Genomic DNA, 24,962 nt, shown 5'->3' with positions numbered 1-24,962 from the left:
CCTTGGCCTCCCATGACTCTGTCGCTGGTTCACCACTGTTCCTTCCTTGAACTACTTTTGATAGACACTGACCACTGCAGACCAGGAACACCACACAAGAGCTGCAGTTTCTAAAATGCTCAACCCAGTCGTCTAGCCATCACATTTTGGCCCTTGTCAAACTTAAATCATTGCTCTTGCCTTATTCACTCTTCTAACACATCAACTTCAAGGAAAAATGTTCACTTGCTGTCTAATATATACTACCCATTAACAGGTGCCATGATGACAAGACAGTGTTATTCACTCACCGGTCATAATGTTATAATGTCATGATGTTATGCCTGGTCAGTGTAAATTCAGCTTATATTATGCTATAATATTTTGTTTTTGTTTAAATGTTCCTTAGTAAACAACAACTAATTTTTCTATCATTCATTCACATTTACGGCATTTGGGGTTAAGGGCCTTGATCTGGGGCCCAGAAGTGACAGCTTGGTGTGGCTGGGATTTAAACGTGACATTCAGATCCAAAGTCCAATGCCTTAACCATTAAGATACCACCACCCCCTCTACTATAGTACATTTCATTCAATTCAAGAGAATAAAGCAGTTATACAAGAGTGTATAAGTTTAGGGCCTATAAGTTTGTTCCTTATAATTGTAAGTTGATCCTTAATAAGTGAGCCAGTGGAGACTGTGGAAAAACTCCCTGAAATGGTATGAGGAAAAAACCTTTAGATGAACCCGTTTTATTCTGGGTGCCACTGAATGTCCATTTATTACAGTTTAGAAGTTTGCAGAAATTGTTAAGAGTATGTCCCCCTTGGGGGTTTTCAGTTGGTGGTCCATCCTAATGATTAATAGCATTTTGTATTCTCTCAAAAGATTAAAAAGATCAAAAGCAGAATAGATCACAAAACACAAAATGTGCAATTTTGTCCGATTTAGTCTTAAAGGTTTAACATTTAACAGCTTGTGAACCTGTGCTCAAAAATACAAAAACAAAAAAAATATAATCATGTGCAAACTTAAGCATAAAAGCAACTTTTGAAAACGTAAACTTTAACAGTTCTGATTGGAGAAATTCCAAGACTACCAGGACTTTATATTTATGTAGATGTTTATTTTTATATATATATATATATATATATATATATATATATATATATATATATATATATATATATATATATATATGATTATATACATTTTTGTTCATTTTATATATATATATATATATATATATATATATATATATATATATATATATATATATATATATATATATATATATATATATATAGTTTCTTTATTCATACACCAGTTTTAACTCATTTCACTCTTTTTGAAAGCTATAGCCAGCTAAACTTCTGGACTGAACTGTGGTAATGAGGAGGTATACAGTACGTACTTCCTTTTTCCGTGTGGCAGCACCTTTACACACACACACACACACACACACACACACACACACACACACACACACACACACACACACACACACACACACACAGCTACTCAGTAAACATACAGCAGGATCTTCTCTCAGAGGAGCTGAAGGTAAGAGCTCTTACTTTATAAGTCGAAAACAAAACAAAGCAGTCACAGTTTACTGAATCTGAATAACTGAGAGATGATGTGTGAGTTTAGTGCAGAAATCAGACATCAGATTTAATCCTGTTTAGTGTACAGCATGTATATACACATTTACAAACATGTTTACATATGAGAGTGTTTAAAATGGATGTAAATGTACACTTGTCTGAGAATTGGGTGAAAATTCGAACCTTTTGGCTTCGTGCTTGCTCTTTTTATCAGGTTTAATGTGTAACAGGTCAGAGTTTTAACAGCTTACAGTTTTTCAATAAACACCTAAAGGTGTCGAATCAGCATTTACCGTGTTTGTATGCATTTCTATTTGTATACAGTTTTTTATCGACACTTGAAAATGTGCACGATAACAACTGAATTCATACATAATGGTGTTTATTTGTCTTCAGTTTGACTTCAGTTAATAACTTGTTGAATTAGTGGCAAATATGTTCAATGTTATATTAGAGACAAAAGATTAATGGAAATAAGTTTGAAGTTTTGTCATATTGTAATCTTGTTATTGCCTGTCCTTCATGAACGAGTCGACTCGTTAAATTGGTTCTTATTGAGTGACACTTGTAGATGTACAGTTCATTTTGTGTGCATCAAAATCTTTACATGCAAAACACATTTATAAATGTTTGAGCTGATCATTAGTTTGTATGGTGAGGCATACAGCAGTGTGTATGAGGCAAAGAAGGTCAGATTCACTGATGCTTATTCAAGATGTTTGTGAATTTGCAAGTTGTAAGTGAATTAACAATTTTCAGAATGAAAATAATATACAAAATACAGACACAGCATGCACAATCAATAAATGGATGCTGACCTGCTGATCTTCTGATGTTCCACTAGATTTTGGATTTTCATCAGTCACAAGGGTATTATAAAAGGCAGGTACTGATGTAGGTGAGGAGACCTGGGGTGCAGTCAGTGTTCCAATTCATGTGTTCAGTAGGGATGAAATCAGAGCTCTATAGCAGGCCACTCAAGATCTTCCTCTCCAAAGCATGTAAACCAGATCTTCAAGGAGCTCACTTTGTGCACAGGGGCATTGCCCTGCTGGAACACGTTTGGGTTTACAAGTTCAAGTGAATGCAAAATTTTATTACAGTGCATCTAAAGACATCCAATACAATTGAGTGCCTCCAACTTTGTGGTAAAAGTTTGGAAAAGAAACACATATAGCAGGAAATGTCAGGTGACCCAATACTTTTTGAATTTAAATAATTAAAATAATATTTTTTAGGCTTTCTATAAAATAAAAAAATATGTTTTTATGTTACATTGAAGGTATCGTGAGCTTTCATAGAACAGCATTACTCAAGCAATGACTCTCCATAATGCCAGCAATCACTCTACGTAATGTCACTTTGTATTTATTATGAAATGGTTTGGGAGCTGAAAATGCCTGTTCGGGTCTTGATTAACTAAGTCAAATGATATAACTTACTCATTATGATGATTCATAATTTCATTCCCTCTCCGGGCAACACGTTTCAGCCTTTTCATTTATCCTACAATTACAGTAGCTCCACCTCTCCTCCTGGAACACATCCCTATTTTATGCTTCATATCCGCAATACATTCACACTTCCAGTGCCAATGGCACAATTGTTATTTGCATAGCCTTTCTATACATAAACCACATAATGTGCAGTAATTTCTACAGAAATACAGTATATACAGTATCTCACAAAAGTGAGTACACCCCATACAAGTTAAATTTAGAGATATTTTAGAGTAATGTGCAGCTTGTATAGCAGACAATTTACTGTCTTCTGAAAATAACAACATACAGCCATTATTGTCAAAATAACTGGCAACAAAATTGAGTACACCCTAAGTGATTACAGCTGTATGTCATGTAACCATGCAAAGCCACATGCTCTATTCATCATGTGCATGTTTTTGTCTGTTTGACAGGACCAGACAAATTTGTGTATCTTGTATTAGAGCAGTTAAAATTTGGTGCTGCCACATTTGTTAGCAGCTATTTTGACAATAATGGTTGTATGTTGAGTTATTTTCTGTAAACTGTACTATTATATAAGTATATTGACTACACTAAAATACATCCAAGTTTCATTTCTATAGTATTGTCCCTTGAGAAGATATATGTGTGAGGTGTATTCACTTTTGTGAGATACTGAATATTCATACATATCAGTAGACTCAAGATGGCTGATCAGGCTCAAGATGGATGAATACATTCACATCTAGGGCAATCTAGTATAGCCATTCCATCCACTATCTTATTTTGATACATTCTTTTATGTAGTCTGGCTCGACTTGTGGTTGATTTCGAGTCTGTTGTAGGTACATTGTGTTCAGTGGAATCCTTTCCAGAGCAGGCATCTAAACAAACTTGAAAAGCTAACAGAGCCATTGATGAAACATTGCCAAACAGTTGTACAATCAGATATTACTCTGCAACTAAGCATACTTCCTAGTCTCCATCTCGCTCTTCACATTGTTAAATTAGTTGTGCTTTTTAAGCTAACACTTAACATTGGCTACGTTACAGTACTGCAAATTTGCAAAGAGTAATTACTGATATATACATATATTTATCAAATCTTCAATCATTGTTTTATACTGATACGGTGTGGAAACCCTGGTTTGGTGTCTCTTGCATCTGTACATTCACATATGCTTGCATTTATTTATACCTGGCGCAGTTGTGAGTAGCTGATCTACTGATCATCATGTTTTTGAGAGGTGAAAGGAAACCAGAGTAAGTGGGGGAAAAACGTGCAGAAATACCATAGACAGTAACCTGAGCCTGGGAGGCAGTAACGGTACCAGATTAGCAGGCATTTGAGCACTATGGTAGGGACAACTCTTTAGCTTCAACTTACAGAAGTCTACACTATATTTTCAGGAAAACCTGCGATATAGGTCACTTTGTATACAATTACAGTATATACATTTACTGGCTTTAGCCCCTCTGGTGCCATTCACAACATATCTTTCTGTCATTACCTTTTCGTTCAAGATAAAGACACCACCAAAGATTCAGCTAATATGTTCAAACTAATATTTTTTGGAGGTATGAGTTTTTTTTGGTATGAGTTTATCAGGCTTCAGAATCTACTGTCCAGAATATTCAGCAAAGCAAGCTCAGCCTCAGTATTAACTATATAATTATGATATTCTGTATACTACAATTTTCAGCTGTACTCCTTTTCTAATCTTTGTTCATAAACAGTGATATAATGTATAAACCATAACCATGTTTTCTTTTTCAGTGATTATTTATGCACCAAAATTCTTTGGTTCTTAGTAGGTACAAAGTGTTACAAAGTGTTATTTATCCTTTTATAGGCTGGACATGTGACATGTTAACACTATCAATGGCATTTTTTATGTACTGATGCTGATTTTCTAGGAAGAAATACCAAAACATGGCAAAATCCCAGACATAAATCTCATTAATGTGTTAGTGAAATGCAATTACAGGTGACTATTAAGCCATAAATACTCAAAAGGGTTAACTTGTGTCCAATTAGCTCTAATATAAAGAAATAAATCTTATTTGTCCAGACAGAAAATATGTGACTGAATGATAAAAGATGAGATGTGGAGGGAAACATGGTTCTGTTATTTATAATCAGGGATTTTGGTTTTCACTGTTCTTCTGGCTTCAGTTACATGAAGTAAAGAGAGAGTGTTCGACATAAATTGTTTGCTGAAACATATGGTATATGTCTGTGTCTGAGGATAATAATAATAACTAAAATGTTTTTTACCAATAGACCAAAATTGGTGGACATAAATGTTTAAAGTGTAGAGCTCAAAGAGATAAAAATACCTAAATCAGTCATCAGAAATGAAAACGTGCCTGTGGAATGTGCATTGCAACAACTTGTGCTAATGGAACCAGTTAATATAGAACATTAATATATTTGGAATGATGAATGTATACATAAGTTCCCATTAGTTAAAGGTTGGATTCACGGCATAAGGAAAAGTCACTCTGCCTCATTAGGCAAAACACCCACACTTTAAAACATGTGCTGTCATACACATACACTGTACATTTACACATGTATATATACTACATGCAGTACTATTTCATTCTCATTACATTTCTGGTTTGCTTGATCACGCTGTAAAACTGAGCAAATAGCTTCACTAACATCTTTGCACAAATATTTGTTCAGCTAACAGAGATAAAACCTGCTGTAGTTGGTAGAATGTTAGACGGTGGGTTGTGGTTCATGGGAAGTTTTATTATTTGAGACTCGCTGAAGCAGGTGTAACTCATGAGAAGTCGTAGCTTCTTGTAAAAAAGAAAATCAATAACAATAAGGTAATAAACGGTACTACTAAGGAATCAAGACGTTGAGTTCCACACTGTATGGACTGCTGGTGAATATTTAAATAGACTGAGTTAATATAGTTGTTATACAGTATAAGTAAAATATTCTCACTTTTGTTTTATTTGCATTTTTTGACTAATGAAAAAAATTTACAATATTCTTGTGAAGGCCAATGCACTCATGAATATTCTTTGTACTACACGTTTCAGCGCAATTGGGTGTCAAATGAATATAGACTTTAAGGCTGAATAATCATTATATGTATACAGTTTTAAAAAGCATATCTGATCAGGTGAGGGGATCAGGACAGTGTTGAATCTTACGTATTCTGCCCTGTAGATGCAGCTGTTCAGTAGTGTGTGATGAAGGATTTTAAAGGCCGGAACTGTAAACAAACCACAGTTCAAGCACAGGTGACTACCAGAAGCCTGAAGAACATTGGGAAGATTTCAAACTAAACTGATCACCATGTTAGACCTGAGCTACCTGACTGAGGAGGAGCAGGAGGCGATCATGGCGGTGTTAAAGAGAGACGCCGAGCTGAAGAAGTCAGAGGAAGAACGAGTCAAGTAGGTCCGCCGTAATAATATCATTAATGTATGTCTTGTAATGTAATTAAGCTTGGGCTGATCTCTACCTCTTATCACTCATAGGACTGCTGCAGGGTGAGTTGGATAATTACATTGCCTTGGGCTTTGAACAAAAAACATTCAGACGATGCTAAAATGTCTATATGAGTGAACGTGAAACGGTTCTCTACTTTGTTGCTAAGTGCGAACCATACTAAGCAGCCAGTGATAAGCAGACTGCACATGTAATAAAAGAATATGGACATAAAAGGAGGAATGCAGAAACTGGCCACAACTGGGTGATTTCTTTGCTTTGCTCAACCATGGATAAAAGGATTAAGTCTACCCTTGTGGAATAATTGCCCTGCCCTTTTCATATGACCAGAACACAATCGTTTCCCTGAAATTGGGAATGTAATCTGCCGGTCATGTCCAGATAATTTTAATCAAATTGTTTTAATTTAATGCTATGGTTCGAAACATTTTGTTTTATGACCTTTTAAAATCATTTCCTTTGATAGTTGATTTTAGGATTGTGTTAAACCTTTGTGTATGTGTGTATATGTAACTCATAGATTCAAATATAATGCTATTATTTTTCAAAAAGTTCTTTTAACAGCTAAATTAAGCTCTCGAGTTTGGAACATCGACCTCCTGGGCAACAAGTAATAAATTGTAGTTGAGTGCAATGTTTCTTGTGTGACAAACTGTTCTCTATATTTATTAAGCAAACACAGTTGTCTCAAGAGACTGTCAATATTGTTAGTCATTCAGGAGGCTCAAGAGCAGATCGGTGTTGCTTCTGTTCAGCAAGTTAATGTTGCAAAAAATTTCGTTGCAGAGAAATGTTTCATTTCAGTACACTCACCATATATACTCATCAGTTCAAGATGTATATACCCTAAAAAAAGGTTCAGTAAAACCCTGCCTAATGTGACATTCAAGATTCTGATGAATGCTTTTGGAATGGGTGAAAATCATCTGACTTGTAGCACACAATTAGATTTCAGTTCATCACAAATATACAAATAATTAATAATATATGATATTAAACTGTATTCTTGCATGCATTATCAAGAAGTCACAAATGCGAACCAGATTTCAGTCAGGCAGATGAGCTTACTAGGGTTAGATCTGTACAGATCCCTGATAGTGGAAAGAAATAATTGTGAAATATGGGGACCCACTAACCATGGTTTCTTTGCCTCACCTGAATTCATTGACATTTTTGAAAAGGTTTTTTTTGCATACTAGGCATGTGCAAAAGCAAGGCTCTGATGAGGGCAAACTAAAGTACATCACAGGGGAGTGGTTTTATGAGGTAAAGTCTCAGAGACACCAGGACAGAATTCATGGCTCCGATATCATCATGGCATCCATGAAACAGAAGAAACCCATGACAGTCGGTGAGTTTCCAGGCATTAAACATACAGAAATATTGTGTGCTGTACAGCCTGGCACAAACAGCTACAAATCTTTTAATCTTTTTGACAGCAATGTGTTTGTCTTGTCTTCAGAGTTTTTGACACAGTCATGGAGAGAGCGACCCAGTAAAACTAACAACGATCTCTTGACAGGAAAGGAGAGGTCAGAAACAATGTTCCAGCAATAATCTAACAGTTTTTTCTACTTTAGTCCTGTCTTGGCTGCTTGAATTAGCATTGATTGTTTTAAAGAAACACGAAGGATGTACTGTCATACGGACACCACGTTCATATGCGTATAGAGATGAGTCTTGCTAATATTTTTGACAGTACTCTCTGTTTGTCAGTTAAGGTTTGCTCATACCTGAAAACCTTGTGCGATGGATAAAATTGCTGTTTAAATAGCTCATGTGTGTTTTTGAGGTGTGGAAATCTTATGATTCGAAGTACTGGATGAGTCAAGCAAGAGTCAACAGAGGCGTTTCCATAACATGGTTTGAGTAAACCGTAGAAGCTCCTTTTTATTGCTATGCATATACATAAAATGAGAAATGAGTGAGATTTTTGCGTTATTGTCTGTTCTAAAAAAAAATCTAGAACAATTTTCAAATCAGCAGATTCATCTTGATTATTTGAATGAACATCAAGACTTATGCACACTATATTTCCAAAGGTTTGCAGACATATGACCATCGTGCCCAGTTCTAGTGCTCCGTTGCTGTAATGTATAGTAACTTCCACTCTTTCCACTGGGAATGCTTTCTATTTGCCCAGATCGCACTTGGCATTCCAGTTTATCCCACACGGGTTCTTGTCATGGCTTTTGTGCTGGACACTTAAGTTTTTCCACTCCAACTATTTCCTATCAACTTGTGAACAAAAGCATTGTCGTACTGTAATATGTTGTGGCCCCTTAATTCCATTGATGGAAATTGTAACTTGGCTGCATGCAAGTCATTACAGTTTGGAAAAAAGACCTATGGTATGATGGTTAGTTGTCCACAAACGTTTGCCATATAGAGCACATAATGCAATCCAAAGTTTATACAATAAGCATGAATTCAACATGTGCAGGTCTTAAAAAGCCAGGAGTTTGAAGACATTCATTTGCATAACCATAAACCAATTTAAACATTTCTTAAACCATTATTTTGTCAGTAATGCAGTTTTCTACAACATTCCTCAAAGGCTTAACATTTCATGTTTTCTTTTGAATCGATACAGTCTGTAAAAATTTTGCAAGAAAACTTAACAAAAACAAAACAAAAACAATTTTGCATCTTCACACTTCTTCTCTTTGTGTTAGTAACAGGAGACCAAAAGAGACTCAGCAAGAAAGTATAAACAAGGTAGGCAAACTGCTTACTGTTTACTATAAAGCTGTATTTTTCCACTGACCTTTTATGTAAGCATTGAAAAAAATCAGGCTCTTTTGTAAAACATTCTATTTTTTGTAGGCAATAAAATCTTGCTCTAATCTTTACTTTTTTCTTCCTTTTTTTTGCCAGCAAAGGCACAATCCATTTAATAATGTGCCAATTGATCTAGAAATGGATTTACCCAATGGAGCTTCATTTCCTGAATCTATGAATTCACCAGGTACAGGTTACATGTCATTTTACGTTTCAGATGTGGCTTTTTGCAAAATGCTAGGCTTGTTGTAAATATGCATAAATCAATAATGTAATATAGAGAGATAGTGTTCATTAAAACAAGCAAGCTGAATAAAAAAACATGCCTTTGGCTGTTTTGAGTTTACGCAAATGTATTTCCTGGATTTCATAGACTATTTACTAGATCTTCCAAACACATGAGAAAAAAATTGCATGTGTACACTTTGTGTACTGGCGGCTTTGTGTATACGTATACATTCGCTGACCACATTATTATTGAACACCTTTATACCTGCTATTCATTCAGTTAACTAATCATGGCAGCAGAAGAATGCTATGAAAGGTATGATATGATGTGATTTTCTTAAGTTCATGTTCACATTATATATCAGAATGTAGGAGAAATGTGAGCATAGTGATGTTGAGCATGGCTTGGTTGTAGGTACCAAAAGGAGTCATGTTAGTATCTCTGAAACTGCTGATCTCCCAGGATTTTTTTATGTCTAGGTCTCTAGAGTTTACACGGAATGATGCAAAAAAAAATAAAAAAAATCAGCGAGTGTCAGTTTTGTGGTGGAAAAATGCTTAAGTAGGGAGGTCAAAATAGCCAGACTGATTCAAGTTAGTAGGCTATATACTCTTTACACCCATGATGAGCAGAACAGTATCTCTCCCCTCTATCTCGGGCATTTACACAACAGTGCAACAGTTTTTTCCCCTCAAACCATCAGGCTTCTCAACACACAGCACCAAACTGGAACTGAAACACACTCATATAACTATATGTTATTGAGCTGCTACAAATCTGAACTCAAACACTTGCTCAATACTAATTTCGATTCACACACAAATCCACCCATTTTATATTATTATTCTATTATATCTATATTATAACTGTTCGCATAGCTACTTGATGGCTGCTGTTGCTGTTTTGCACAAATTTTTGTTTTTATATTTTGTTTATATTTATTAGTACACTCTTGCTTACAGTTCTCTAATGCACATTGTACTGCATAACACATTACACAGTAGGTTTACTGTGGGAGTGTATGTTTTGTGTATCTGCCCTACGCTGTTTTGTGTTGTCCGTTGTACTGTCTTTTGTCTGCACCGTTTGCACTCGGTTGCACATGATGCACCTTATGCATTTCTGACAACTTACTATAATCCTTAGCTCTGTGTAGGTCTATTTACTGTAATGTAGCTCTAAGTTGTTTTATGTAGCACAAGGGTTCTGGAGAAACGTTGTCTAATTTCAGTGTGTAATGCGTCAGCTATATATTGAAATGACAATAAAAGCGTCTTGACTTGACTTGAGTATCAAAGAATGGACAACACACCAAAACTTGATGCAGATTGGTCACAGCAAAAGAAGACCACGTCAGATTCCCAATCAATTTAGAGAATCTCAATTTAAAGTAATTACAACTGGCCAGTTGAAGATTGGAAAAAGACAAAGTGACCTGTGGAAACTACACTTTGTGTAACTTTGTGAGACTGTTGTGTGTGGCATCAACAACCATGACAAAGTCATTGAGATTAAAATGTTTCTCTCTCTCTATGTTTGACATAAAAATTAACTAGTTTAGACCTGAATGATTGATTGTATGGGGTACATGCTGTCACATGATTGACTGGGTAGATAATTGCATGAATAAGCAGGGGTACCCAATAAGTGGGTGTTTCTAATAAAGTTGTCAATGAATGTATAAATAAAGGTGATTGGGTAGAATCTGTTTCAGGGTTATAAGTTATTAAGTAATTGGTGTTTTAATTAAGTTGACCTATATTTACCTGCTTACCTCTTTAGCAGAAGTGCTTCCTCCAAAAGAGGGATCAAAAATAGAAGGATCACAAACAGAAGCCAAGACCAAAGCCTTTGATATTTTACATGAAGCAACTCCTCGTCAAAAACCTGTTCCAAAAAAACGAACTAAGATTTTTCAGGTCCAGAATTCAGTCACAGACAGCAACAGCTCTATTTCCACTCTGAGTGTGTCTACAAATGCTTCTGTGTCCACACAAAGTGTGTCTACCACCTCCAGTTCCAAGTCCCCTCTGTCCACCCAAAGCATGTCTACAAGCTCAGACAGCAGGTCTACTCTGTCCACTCTGAGCATGACTACAAATTCAGAAATCAGGTCCCTTCCACCAAAAGGTATCCTCAAACACAGTTCCAGCTTCAGCTCAAGTGATTCCAACATCAAGAGCCAGCTGCCTCAACCCATCAAATCCCTGAGTAAGGCTTCCAGCGTGACTGGTTCTGAACAAATTCTTGAAGAGAGCACCATAACACAGGAAAGGTTAGATAAGTCTTCTGTCAATTTAAATGACAATGGACCATTGAAGCCCACTTCACCAATGAAGTCTACTATACCAAAATCACGACTGCCTGTCAGACCTTCATTGTTGTTAAATAATCCAACACAGACAGAGAAGCCAAAAGCCAAGCCAAGACTGAGTCGGAGTTCTAGCACACAATCAAATAAAGAAGAAAAAACATCAGACAATGTAATCTATACAAAGCAAAAATCTGAAAATACTCTTAATTGTACAGTATCTACAGAAGCAGAAAAACAAAAAACAGTTTATGATATATTAAAAGAACCTCGGCCCTTTCCTAGAAAAAAGGCCACATCACCATTTGAATCACTCTTAGTCAAACCGATAAATTACACTACCTCTCAAATCACACCAAAGAACCTGGAAAAAGAGGAAAGTAAGGCATTTAAGAGGGAACATGAAAAGACAGAGGAAAAAGCAAATCATCCTTTGAGCATTACAGGTATGAAGAACTATAGACTTATATATAGTATACTCTGTACAAATATGTATAAATACATTTGTTGGTCATTTTACACCTAGGCTTTCAGTGTTGTCCTACCTGAATCAATCCAACGCTTAATACCATCATTAAGATGGCACATCTATAGAAACCATCAATATTATAGAAAAACACAGTATAACAGAGCATTGCATCACAGACATGTAGGAAGAATGAATCCATTACTAAAGCAAGAAACACAATTAACGCAATTCAACAAGAAACATGAAAAAGCTTAGCAACAGTTTGGGCTGACCTTTTCTCACGATGTTCAGCGTTCCTTAAGAAATGTCTTGTAAATGTCCTTGCATGTGTATCTGGGACCAAATCAATTGCATGCAGTTGTGGAATAAAAAAAACATCTATTAAATCCATATGAATATTTGAGCTTTGGCAGTTTGTTACAGCTGCAATTTCCAAGCTCTGACCATTATGCTCTCTGACCATCCAATCAAAGGATGTTCACATTACTGTATGCCTGCTAGTTGGCCACAGAATCACCAACTTGTAATCTGATTGGTTAAAGCAACAGCTTTATTCTCATGTTCTTTAAGATACACGGCACCCACACTGCTGATTCTGAAGGATAGAGGCAGAATCCCTTGACCCCAGCAAAAAATGATGTGATGGCTTAAATTTGACTGGATAGAAACTATAACGTAAGCTTTTGGGGCTCAAGGAGCAGCACAAAGGAGAGAAAGATGTGAAATGAAGGGAATAGACTATTGGGAATAATTAAATACATATTCATGGACAAAAAAAATACTAAAACGCAAGTCAGTGATTATGATCAGTGAAGGCCTTGCTGGCTCTGATGAGCCGCCATAGATTTATATATATATATATATATATATATATATATATATATATATATATATATATATATATATATATATATATATATATATACATATATATATATATATATACACTTTTGGGCTGCTAGCTAAAAGTACAAGAACTACTTGTTTAACTACCACCTTTTTTTCTATTCTTTTTAAATGAAACAAATCGTAATGTTCAAACGATTGTCTTCAACCAAGTTCAATTACAGTATCTAATTACAATTATCGTAGAATGGTCATTGGTGTATACACCAGAGGATGGATGTTTTTCTGTTTGTATTTGTTTTGAAAATTTTAATTCTGTCGACATTGAAGACTTGAAGCAGAATGCAGGAAGTAAATGACATAATCGCATAAAGAAAGGCAGCTTATCTTTGCGTTATCGCTGTTGATTAACTAACTGCTCAAGTAATGAGTGTCATTGGGATTAATAACATTTCGTGTGTTGTTGAATTAACAATATTAAATTAATTAGAAGCAGCTGTTGAACTGAATTTGTAGGATTAGCTTAACCTAATAGCTAGCGTCATACTGATTAATGTAAGATTCCTTGATAAATAGCGTGTTAGATATAACCAGAAACAAATTGAACAAAAAACAGTTTTAGATGCCTAAATATAGTTAAATAATGTTAACTGTGTTTCAATAAGCAATAAGGTTCAATATTTGAACCATAGCTTAGCTACTTTAAATAGTTTTTAACAGTATTACAGTCACACCTTTAGATCATTACTCACAGATTATGATTTGTTCATGTTTTTAATGCTGTTTAACAATTATAGCAAATTAACAACAATGTCTCATATATTTTATTCAATAATGTATTTCATTTTATAGCCCAATGTGTCTATGAAGCCACCAACCCAACTAATGCCTCAAATAAGACAGAGTCTCCCCCTTTGGCACATGAAAGTGACTACAGGCCACGTCCATTTAATATAAAGGTATCTAGAGACACTAAAATGGACGACTGCAAAGATCCTCTCATGATGAACTCTCATTTTCACAAAACATCTGAAGAACAAGGAGACTCCATTGCTAAAGTTCTAGAATGGTTTAGCAGAAGTTCTGACAGCAGTGATAAGCATGACTGTGAGGAAATTATACAGGACACTGAGGACATTAAGATTGATGACATTGACTCTGAAGAGGAGCTCTTTTCAAGACCTAAGCCGGAGAACAATGTTTACTTGATCGTCCCGAAACATATGGATGAAGATGCTGCTATGATAAATGATGAGTTTTTTAATTTAGAGCTGAATGTGCATAAGAAACAGGCTTCTATAAATTCTCAGGGTGTTCAAGAACTAATCGGTGAGACTAACCCATTGAGCGCAAACGCAACCTCTGGAATGGGATCTTATAACACATCAGCACAGGACACCCCTAACAGACTGTTGGACTCTAGAGAATCAAGTCTAAAAGAGAAACTGCTTGAGACAGCTAGCAAAAAAGAAGAATGTAGAAATGTTGACCAGACAGGAATTTCAGATCTGCTTCAACATGACCTTGAGGGGAGTTGCTCCCCAAAAACTGCCAATTTAAGGTCAATGTGGGATAGAGGTAGCACTGAGAGCCCAGGAATGCTAGTTAGCAAACCAAGAATAAATTTGGAACAGGAAAACCAAAATAATGGTGTCAAGAAGGCAACTGATCATGAAGAGGAACCAACCAAAGTTAATATAATAAGTCCAAAATATTCAGCACTTGAAAGCAAGGAGCAATCATATGTAAAGGACATTTATAATGAGATAGAATCTGATAACACTGTCCGTGACTCATCCAAAAAGCAAGCTCATGTTAGAGATAAAGCAAATGAGATGAAAGTACAAATAAGTGATATAAATCAAATGAAAGATGTAATGGCTCAGAGCATAACCTCAGACAAAGATAAACGCAAACATTTGAGCCAAAAATCCTCATCACTAGATTTTGTGTTCCAGCTAGGAGACCAGAGCAAAGAAAATGTTGGAGAAAATATTAATAGTAGTGAGGAAGGATATATGACTTCAGCAGTACTAGAACTTAACCAAAAAGTAAAGTCAGAGGAAAAAGGATCACAGCTAAACCCTCAACCAACATCTAATGTTCACTTAAAGCAACAAATCCATGTCTCATTAGTAAAGCAAAGCAAGCAGCAACAAGACAACAGGGCAGAAAGAATAAAAGCACTCAAATCATTTTGGGAAAGAGAAGAATTGCAATCAAAAAAATATATAAAATCAACAGCAGAAAGTAAATCACCTGTGAAATCTACAAAACTGAATAAAAGGTTTACCAAATCAGAGCATGATCTTACATCCATAGGTACAGAAACTGAAGCAGAAACTGTCAATTTTACAGTTCTTCCATTACGAGACAGAGTAGAGAAGACTGTCACAGAAGAAGGTATGAACAGATTACAGTTCAAAAAGCTTCGTGACTTCTGGGCAGAAACTAGCAGGGAGTCATCCAATCAGGAAGGTAAACATGCAAAAACTCACAAAGAGCTTGAACTGGTGGATGCAAGGCATTCTTTAAATCAAAATGTTTGCCCAAATCAGCCAGACCAAGGTTTTGGAAATGATAGTGGGAATGCTATGTCTCCAAAGACAGACAGAGGGCTCCAGTTATCTCCAAAAGCAAAAATTGATGTCAAATATCCTGAAACTGATACCACAGATAACTTGTATATTTCTCCGACTGAGCTAGATGTTCTAAGATCATCTGATTATACACATCCAAAGAGTGGCACACAGTTCTCTCCAAAAGATGAAGCATCTCCTAAACCTGCAGGGTTGCCCAATAAAGAATCTCAACAGCAAACTAGAAGTAGTGGCAAAGGAACTTTAAATGGAAGAGGAAATTCACTTCGGCGTGCCATCAGCATGTTTGCAGTGAACATCGAAGATCAAGATGAAGATTTAGAATTGCAGTCCAGGAAAGTATCTGAAACAGTCCTTCCACAGGTTGGAAAAACAACTGAAAGTACAGTCTTCTCCTCCACAAGAACACCAGAAGTTAATTTACAAGTGAAAAAGAATTCAGTCACCAAGAATAAGCATAAAGTCACAGAAAGAAGCACTTCTGAGGATTCGGATTCTCAAACTTTTGCAAGGTCGTTTCTTCCACGAGACAACCAGCATTACCTGGGAACCACAGAAAAGCGAGGCAAGGACATTTCTCCACAGGATAAAGAGCAGATAAGTGAATTAGTCTGCACCTCATTTCAGACAGATGGTGTGAGGTGCTGGGCTGAGCAAGATGATATTCCCCTGGACTCAGAGCTTTGCACCAGGAGGGGGAACTTGGAACGGCAAATCAGCTCACATGCTAGTGAAGATATCAACCGTGGGTCCTTAAACAGAGATGACTCCTTTTCTGGGACAAGTTCAAACTGTGAGACATACCTTTTTCAATTTCCAAAACTTTACTGATATAGTATATTTAATGTTTATGAAAGGATAACTTAAAATCCAAAATTGTATGAAAAATTGTGGCGAAAATAGTGCAACACTTAGTCAATCGAAAATAAAGACACTTTATTGTATTATAAAATAGACATTTGTCATATTTTAACCCAATAAATTGCCCGTTATATTATTATATACAGTGAGTGTTGCAGTGTTTTAAGATTAAGATCATGTTACACATTACATTTTATTACCTAATATTGCATTTTAATGATGTTAAGTCTAAGGGAAGTATTCCAAATCAAATTACATTTCATATAGTTTATATTTTTAACAGCTCGAAGAGTTTTTTTTTACTTTTTTTGGCTGGAATTTTTAAAAACACTTGTATGGCAGGAAAACCTTAAACCAGGAGTCATACCAACTTTGTTTGAGAGTTTTTGTAGGTGAAAACCTGTTGTGATCAATTTTGCTCCAGCTTTGTAGTATTCTACAGCTTTGTTTATATATCCTTGTTGTAGATTTGATCTATGCTTATGTAACTGTCTTTTTTGTGTAATTTCTGTTCTGCGAATGTGCAAATGTGGTAGTACCTGATGGGAGCCTAGTTCAGGAAGCGCTAAGACGGGCAGCCACTAGACCTGTATACCATAAGAGCCTCGAAGACATTACTGCAGTACCAAGTGAGCATTAGTTGTATTCATTTTGTCACAAAATATGAGTCATGTGGAAATTTCTATTGTAAGTGTAATAAATCTGATCTTTTGAAATATTTTTCAAAAGATTGCAAGACTATCTGCATTTCTTTTCATTTTCATGTCATGGTTCTGTATGGTGGTTAAATATATCCTATATATTTAAAAGGATTAACCCTACCCTAACCATAGAGAATGCAAACCCATGGCTGAGTTCAAAATCTAACAGCTACATGGACAAAGGTTTTTGGACACCTAATCATATGATTTGTTTTATGCTTTTTGAACATCTCATTCCACATTTGCTGTTATAATGACCTTCACGCTTCTGGGGTGATTTTGAAGTGTGTTTGTGGAGATTTTCGTTCTTTCAGCCACAACGTTTTTAATAAAGTCTGATACTGATGTTATTGACGTGATGAGGCATGAGGTGCAGTCAGTGTTCTTATTCATTACAAAGCTGTTCAACAGAGTTGAGATCAGGACTCTGTAGTATGCCACTCAAGATCTTTCAGTCCAACCCATGTACTGTTATCCATATTTTTATGGGGCTGGTTTTGTGCACAGGGGTACTTCCCATGATAGAACAGGTTTGTTCTCCTATTCCTAATGAAGAGAAATGTTATGCTACTACATTCAAAGACATCCTATACAATTGTGTGTCCCCAACTTTGCGATAACCATTTAGGGAAAAACTACATATGGCTGGAAAAGTCAGGTGTCCATATACGTTTGTCTATACAGTGTATGAAGCTTTCTAATAGGAAAAAAAATTATTTTGTCATTAGACATGCTAAGAATTTAATTAGTAAATACCTCCCAGAAATAACCATTGTTGTTATATTTTTACAGTCTCCAGCACTCCATCTCGATCCACATCTTCCTTCTCAGATAGGGAGCGTATGAGGAAAATCAGCAAATCTGTTCCTAATTTCTTGGAGACTGAGGTACAGCAGGATTATATGTAATGATTATTCAAGGTTATCTTTTTTTCTCTTAGAAACCAAAAAGGATGTGACAAAACTAAAGAATCAATCATACAAATCATTTAACAATACTAAAACAAAATGCAAAACAGCACACAATAAAAATCTGAGATTTTAAAGGGACTTCAGCAGTGACAGTGCTGCATGGGTCAGTATTTTTAATAATGATGAATTTTGTGGTTTTTCATTTAGGATGATGGAAATGAGAGTGATTCAGAGTGCAGCTCTAACAGTGGAAAATACTGGAAAAACAGCAACCCCCAAGCTAAACTTAGCAGCAACTCACGCATGGCCACGTTGTCTTCGGTATGTTGATGTTTCTTTGCTTGATGTTACTTTGGGTAGGTTCTGCAATTATCACTATCATAATGCACTAAAACTACTTATAGTAATATTTATTCTGTCGCAACATGTGTTTGACACCCACAGATGAGCGGGAGCATAATAAGCATTTCCAGTGCAGACTATGTGAATATTAAAGTTCAGGGGATCATCAAGTTTTCAATCAACTATGTCCAGAAGATGAGGGAGCTCCACATTTTTGTAGTCCAGTGCCAAAATCTGGCCCCAGTGGACGTGAAGAGGAATCGATCTGACCCGTGCGTAGCCTAGAATGTTTGTACTACTTTGCTATATGTGATACATACCCATGTTATTTGGAATCAGTAGGCCAACCTTGTAACAGTGAAATAAATAAACATCTTGCAGGTACAAGAGTTGTAGTTCATCTCAACAACAAACACCAATGATGTGATATGTTTATTTGTGCCAGATTAGTTTTTCATTTACATCAGTTGTATGCACATCAGGCTGTGAAAAAATAAATAAATAATAATAAACCACAGTTTTGTTGCTGGAAACAGCTTGATGATAAAGGTCTAAGAATGTTCATGCAGATAGGAGAGTGTGGTGACATCAAAACCTTAGGAACAATTAAAACTTGATATTTTTTTATAAAACTATTTGACCTTGATTTAATTGTCCAGCTGTCCAGTATAGGTGAGCCTGTATTTATAGATTATTATTTATATAAAGATTTATTGCAGCCTCTAGAGTGGTACATAATGTGGTCTTTTAAAACTCATTTACCTCAGAATTCAGCATGTTGTGTGACCCACTAATCGAAAAATTCTCTACTGACCTTTCTCATAAATTCAGTGTTTCCATTTTTTTTAAACATACCTGCATGAGATTTTGCATTGCACTGCTGCCACATGAAGAGGTGAGTGTATATTTGATCAAATTTATATGTTTACTTACATGTGCCTTTTTTTTTTAGGTATGTTAAAAGTTATCTTATACCTGACACTGCCAATTTGGGTAAACGAAAAACGTCAGTGAAAAAGAAGACATTGAACCCCATATATAATGAGATTCTAAGGGTAAAGATTATACAATACATTTATATTGTACTATACTATATACATTACCTACCATAGGATATGAATGTGTCGTGGCAAATAATACAAATAATACAATTACTCTATAGTTACATATATTTTATACACATTGTTATTTATATTAATCACGATATTTAATTTGTTTTTGTTTTTTTACCTCATACAGTATAAAGTTCAAATGGAGTATGTTAAAACCGAGATGCTTAACCTGTCTGTTTGGCACAATGACACATTTGGTCGGAACAGCTTCCTGGGAGAAACAGAGATTGACCTTTCCAAGTGGGATTTTAAAAACCCTCAGATTAACTGCTTATCCCTCAAACAAAGGGTATAGTACAGCTCTTTTTATTTTTAGGAATTCACTGTATATATTATATTTGTCAAGCAAAGGCTGGAACGGTGTGGTTTCTGACACTGCTGCATCTTTTGCTAGTCTATGGCTACCCCGACTGGACCAATAATATAAAGAAAAATGGTGGACACATAGAATTACCATTTTAAATTCTTTACATAGACCTGATTTGCTAATTGACAAGGACATGATTAGCTTAATATACCGACCATTAATTATTTAGTGAGAAAGACCTGATTAAAAAAAGAGCCATTATTGTTTGATGCAATACTAGATCTGATCACCTTCTTCGCTCTGTATAAGATTAAATTTTTTACCAAAACAAAGCTGTTCCAAGACTGAGGGAATTTGTACAGGGGTTTTAACAATGAGCATGTTCTTTATAAGTGTAGGTTTGTCCCTGATGAGCAAGCCGGTGGTGGCTGTGGCAAGAAAAAACTCCCCGGGATGGCATAAGGAAGAAACCTTGAGCGGAACCAGACTCAAGAGGGAACCCATCCTCATCTGGGTTGTCCATTTATTACAGCTAAATGATGTTGCGGGGTGCAGTGATGGTGATCAGATGCAAACTGTAGTCCTTAGTCAGTGTAGCAGACTGTTGACATTAACTGAAGTCCAAATCCAAATCCTCAGAGTTCCTGTTCTTACTTTGTAATTTCATGGATCCCCAGGGTGTTGTTAAGAAACCCTCCCCTGCTGCACAGTGTGGCCTCCAATCAAAGAGAACACAATCCAGAGGCAGGCCTGTACGAAGTGGGCAGATCCGAGGAGAGGAAAGGAGCAGAAAGAGTGGTCACTGGAACCTCAGGAGCATGAGAGAGAGAGAGAGAGAGAGAGAGAGAGAGAGAGAGAGAGAGAGAGAGAGGTGACAGGGAGAGAAGGATATGGATTATTATGTATCCTTATTGTTGTAATGAAGTTAAGGACACTGTGAAGTTGGGGACTCCAGCAAGACTCGCTACAACAGCACAACTAAAAGGGAGAGCCATAAGATACCACAGACACAAGGGATCTTTGGAACAAAAGACAACTTATCTTAGGGAACCTTTGCTTTCCTAAAAATCTAAGCTGACCTGCTATGTCCGCCTTATCTGTAATTGAATGTCCATTTCCTTGAAAAATCTCTTGAAGGTCAAGACATTCTAAAATAATTTTTGTGGTGGACTTGGCATTGGGATATTCCACAGTGGTTGAGGCAAGGACAAGACTAGGGAGCTGGTGGACAGTTCTAGAGGGATGTTGTTTTGTTTCACTGTGTACTATACTTTATATGTCTAAAATGACAATAAAAGCCACTTGACTTAACATATGGCAATTAGAGGACCACTTTGATTTCCTTGCCACTCCATAATATCTGAAAGTCATGAAGGAGTATACAGGGGACTCCAGTGGTGGTGGGGGTTTTGGCAGTGACAGTTATGAGGAATGAAATGTGTTTTTGATGGAAAATGCAGACTTGTAGCAAAAGGAGTTTGGGGCGCATTGAGACAGTTCTGTTTCCTATTGATCATTGAAATTAATAATCAATAACACAAATTGTAAGCAGGTTTTGTAGAGGTTGTGTGGGTATGTGTGTGAAACTCAGACAATATCTAAATTCTTGACTTGAAATCCTCTGTTTGTATGCAGTTTTAACAAAATAAATAAATCTGATTTTACTGTGTCATGTACATTTAGACCCCACAGTATATTTTGCATTTAGAAATAATTGGATTTCAGTCTATTGAATTTGCAGTAAGGTGGTGTAATATAAATTATGTAGACAAAATGCTTTTGTAATTTACCCACATCTGTCTTTTCAGGCCACAAGCAGTATTCTACTGACAGATGATAGAGGAGAGATGAAATTAGCCATACGGTTCTTACCTCACATCTCCCTCGGTAAGAGTTGATGACTTACTATGACTTTTAAAATATCTTTACATTTTGAATTCAGTCATTTGAAGTCTTGTTTTGTTCACACATTTATTCTTTTTCATTTTCCAATCCTTTATGCCAACTTTTAAACCTCTTTAAAGCTAGAATTAGAATGAGGTGATCCATAATGAAAAAGCCAGAGACAATGATCAGTAAGCACTCCTGGAGTGGACCCTTCAGTGATTCAAATGGGAAACCTGTTCTCTTTTGGGGACTCCAGGAAGTGCAATTCTAACCTATTAAAGCATACATATTATGGGGATTAGTAGTAGGCAAACGGTAATATGTTTTGTGAAGGAATGTTTAATACACTATAAACATATTGTGGCAGAGTTTTTGGATGAGCAGAATACAGTAGCAATCATATCCTTTATTGTCATTTGTGTAAACAGCCATCAAATTAATTGAATATAAAGGTCATTGAAGTAAACAAAACAGGTCCACAGAATGAGTTATGTCCTTTTTTATTCCATTTTTTCTTTTTTCCAGCTAAATCAGGTGAAATTCATATCTGGGTCAAAGACTGCAAGAACCTTCCTCCAATCCGAGGTGGAGCTATAAACCCATATGTGAAATGGTAATGTGCTTAAAGAGCATACGCTATTGGTTTATTGTATTACTTTTGTATTAGCCTTGTTGTATACATTTTTATTGTATAATTTCAATAATTTAATTGTATATTTCTGTTTTATTGTGTAATAATAACAAACTAACTGTATGTATATATATATATATATATATATATATATATATATATATATATATATATATATATATATATATATATATATATATATATATATATATGCATGTATCACAACACCTTTAGTAGTGTATAAAAAGAGATTTGACATTCTATAGTATACAGTTTTATATATTTTAGCTGCAGGAGGTCATTTGTAAGACCTTTTTTTTTTTAGAATGTTATTTATATACTTATAAGAGTATTGATACTGCTGACTTTTATGTAAATATTTTTTTATCTGCGTTTTGTGCTAGTTTGGTGTAAAATGCAATTAACAATTAAACCTGTTGTGTTTAGTTAGGATATAGGTTATGTGACCTATATATGTTGAGGTGTCTTTGATAAAGTAATGAAGTCATTAAGTGAACATCTGCACTTGGAGTCAGGGGAATATCTTAGTCTTTCATATGCAGTAGACAGGGATCTCAGGCAGCAATGATGCATGCGCATCTTGGGTCACAAAAATGTACCTGCCAGACTGAATGACATCCATTTTTGCAGTTTTCTACCTTAGTCAACAACATTTTAGGAAATTATACTTATATTAGAATGAAAGATGATATATACCCTGTCATATATTTTAACTTATTTTAAATATTATTTCATTCCTGCTTTCTATAATAGTCATTCATTTGAAGTTTATTTAAAGCCATTTTATTTGTTGTTCCACATGGGGTTAAACTAAATTATGTCACTTTCTGACAAATGTTTTCCTGAGTTTCTCAATTTTATGACAAAAATTACAATAATATGAATTTTTGAACACCTGTCATGTTTTGTCCATGTTTGCTTCTATAGTTTGGTGCTGCCAGACACCAGCAAAAAGAGCTGTCAGAAGACACGGTTGTTAAAGAGGGCATCAAGCCCTGTTTTTAATCACACAATGGTGTATGATGGCTTCAGGGCCGAGGATCTAAAGGAGACCTGTGTGGATCTCACAGTATGGGACCATGAACGACTCTCTGATCACCTGGTGGGAGGAGTGAGACTCAGCCTGGGAACAGGTATAGACTTTCATTGCTGGAGTCAGAAACTTTTAAAAACTTGAGATCACGTCTGTTTTGGTTTGATATTTCTGAAAATCAGTTTTTGCTGATTCAAACTCTGCAGTACATCTGACCGTGTGCTAATAGCACCCTCATGTCTAAACAGGTCACTATGAGTGACCCGTGTGCACTGGTGGTCCAGTAAAAATATGTTAAATACAGAAAGTATCTTATGTTTCACAGATTATGCTTTGGATTGCATTGCATTTAACAATGAACAAACATCCTATAACTACAAATAAATGATCATTTAAAAAAAATACACTAGATCAGAACAGCTTTGTATGAACACTAACATCTATCTCTTTCACAGGGCAGACTTGTGGGAAAAAAGTGGACTGGATGGATTCTGTTGCTAATGAGGTGGAATTATGGCAAAGAATGATAGATTCGCCAAATGAGTGGGTGGAGGATGTGCTGCCATTGAGAATGATGACAACAGCAAAAAATGCTTGGAAATAGCATTGATTGTAAAGTGCAAGATTACACACTCACTGAGCACTTAGGAGATGTTTCATTAATATGTTGTAATGACCCCCTTTGCTCTTAAACGATTTTCAGTTCTTCATGGCTTGAATTCCACAACATGTTGGTAACATTACTCAGATTCTGGTCTATGGTGAAATTATTGCATCACACAATTCCTGCAGACTTTTTCAGGTGCAATTTCATGCCGCATCGTGCTGGAAACAGGTGTTAGAAGATGGTAAACTGTGATATTAATGCACAAAAATACTCAAATAGGCTGTGGCTTTCAAGCGAAAATTAGTAATAACAGGTCCTAAGTGTGCTTAGAAAACCTTCCCCACACCAGTATAACGCCTCCACCAGTCTGGACTGCTGACACAAGGCAGGTTAGATTTATATTTTTGTGCTGGACTGTAACTACAAGATTTTTTACATTACATGCCAACTGATTGCCTGATTAGATGATTGCATGAATGAGTAGTTATTTAGATGTTTCTAATAAAGTGCTCAGTGAATGTATAAATAGTATTTTGAATGACAAAACTCAGCACTTCTAATCATATATTAACATCATATTAGTATTTTTTACAGCCATCCTACTGATTATGAAAAGCATTTTATTTTATTATAATAGCTTTACATTGTGAAGGATATCTGAAAAAATTCACAGCATTTGGTGTCACCTACTTTATCAGCAACTGTCATACCTATTGTCGCTTTAACTAAAATTGCAAATTCACCTAATAAATTGTTTTCTTGAATGTTATTTATTTTAATCGAATGCTT

At 35.7% G+C, this 24,962-nt stretch overlaps 1 protein-coding gene across 6 annotated transcripts; it reads left to right on the top strand.

Moving 5' to 3' along the window:
* Positions 1 to 1,468: 1,468 nt before the first annotated feature.
* Positions 1,469 to 24,942, top strand: sytl2b (synaptotagmin-like 2b). 6 transcript variants are annotated; one of them, XM_083549344.1, is made up of 19 exons: positions 1,469 to 1,542; positions 6,240 to 6,469; positions 6,554 to 6,565; positions 7,724 to 7,875; positions 7,987 to 8,074; positions 9,200 to 9,242; positions 9,402 to 9,492; positions 11,317 to 12,291; positions 14,013 to 16,553; positions 17,158 to 17,250; positions 18,115 to 18,209; positions 18,441 to 18,554; positions 18,678 to 18,847; positions 19,528 to 19,630; positions 19,815 to 19,976; positions 21,803 to 21,881; positions 22,407 to 22,494; positions 23,461 to 23,666; positions 24,022 to 24,942. In XM_083549344.1, exons 2-19 carry the CDS (start codon positions 6,369 to 6,371, stop codon positions 24,168 to 24,170), a joined length of 5,262 nt encoding a protein of 1,753 aa, XP_083405470.1. In that variant the 5' UTR covers positions 1,469 to 1,542; positions 6,240 to 6,368; the 3' UTR covers positions 24,171 to 24,942. The 6 variants fall into 6 exon arrangements, with proteins under 6 accessions (XP_083405470.1, XP_083405471.1, XP_083405475.1 ...); XM_083549345.1 differs by lacking the exon at positions 6,554 to 6,565 and having other exon boundaries at positions 11,320 to 12,291; XM_083549349.1 differs by lacking the exon at positions 6,554 to 6,565 and having other exon boundaries at positions 6,240 to 6,480; positions 7,987 to 8,056; positions 11,320 to 12,291.
* Positions 24,943 to 24,962: the final 20 nt, after the last annotated feature.

The sequence above is a fragment of the Silurus aristotelis genome (assembly GCF_946808225.1).
Source record: "Silurus aristotelis genome assembly, chromosome: 8".
In the NCBI taxonomy this organism is placed as follows: Eukaryota; Metazoa; Chordata; class Actinopteri; order Siluriformes; family Siluridae; genus Silurus; species Silurus aristotelis.
The sequence above is the reverse complement of the archived record's forward strand: the minus strand, read 5'-3'. Positions and strand labels throughout refer to the sequence as shown.

What these genes read in the sequence shown, in the direction of transcription:
- sytl2b (XM_083549344.1), top strand. Translation starts at nt 6,369, where the DNA reads ATGTTAGACCTGAGCTACCTGACTGAGGAGGAGCAGGAGGCGATCATG. An exon ending in GAAGAAACCCATGACAGTCG is followed by an intron (nt 7,876 to 7,986) that starts GTGAGTTTCCAG and finishes TCTTGTCTTCAG; the next exon opens with AGTTTTTGACACAGTCATGG. An exon ending in CTTACCTCACATCTCCCTCG is followed by an intron (nt 21,882 to 22,406) that starts GTAAGAGTTGAT and finishes TCTTTTTTCCAG; the next exon opens with CTAAATCAGGTGAAATTCAT.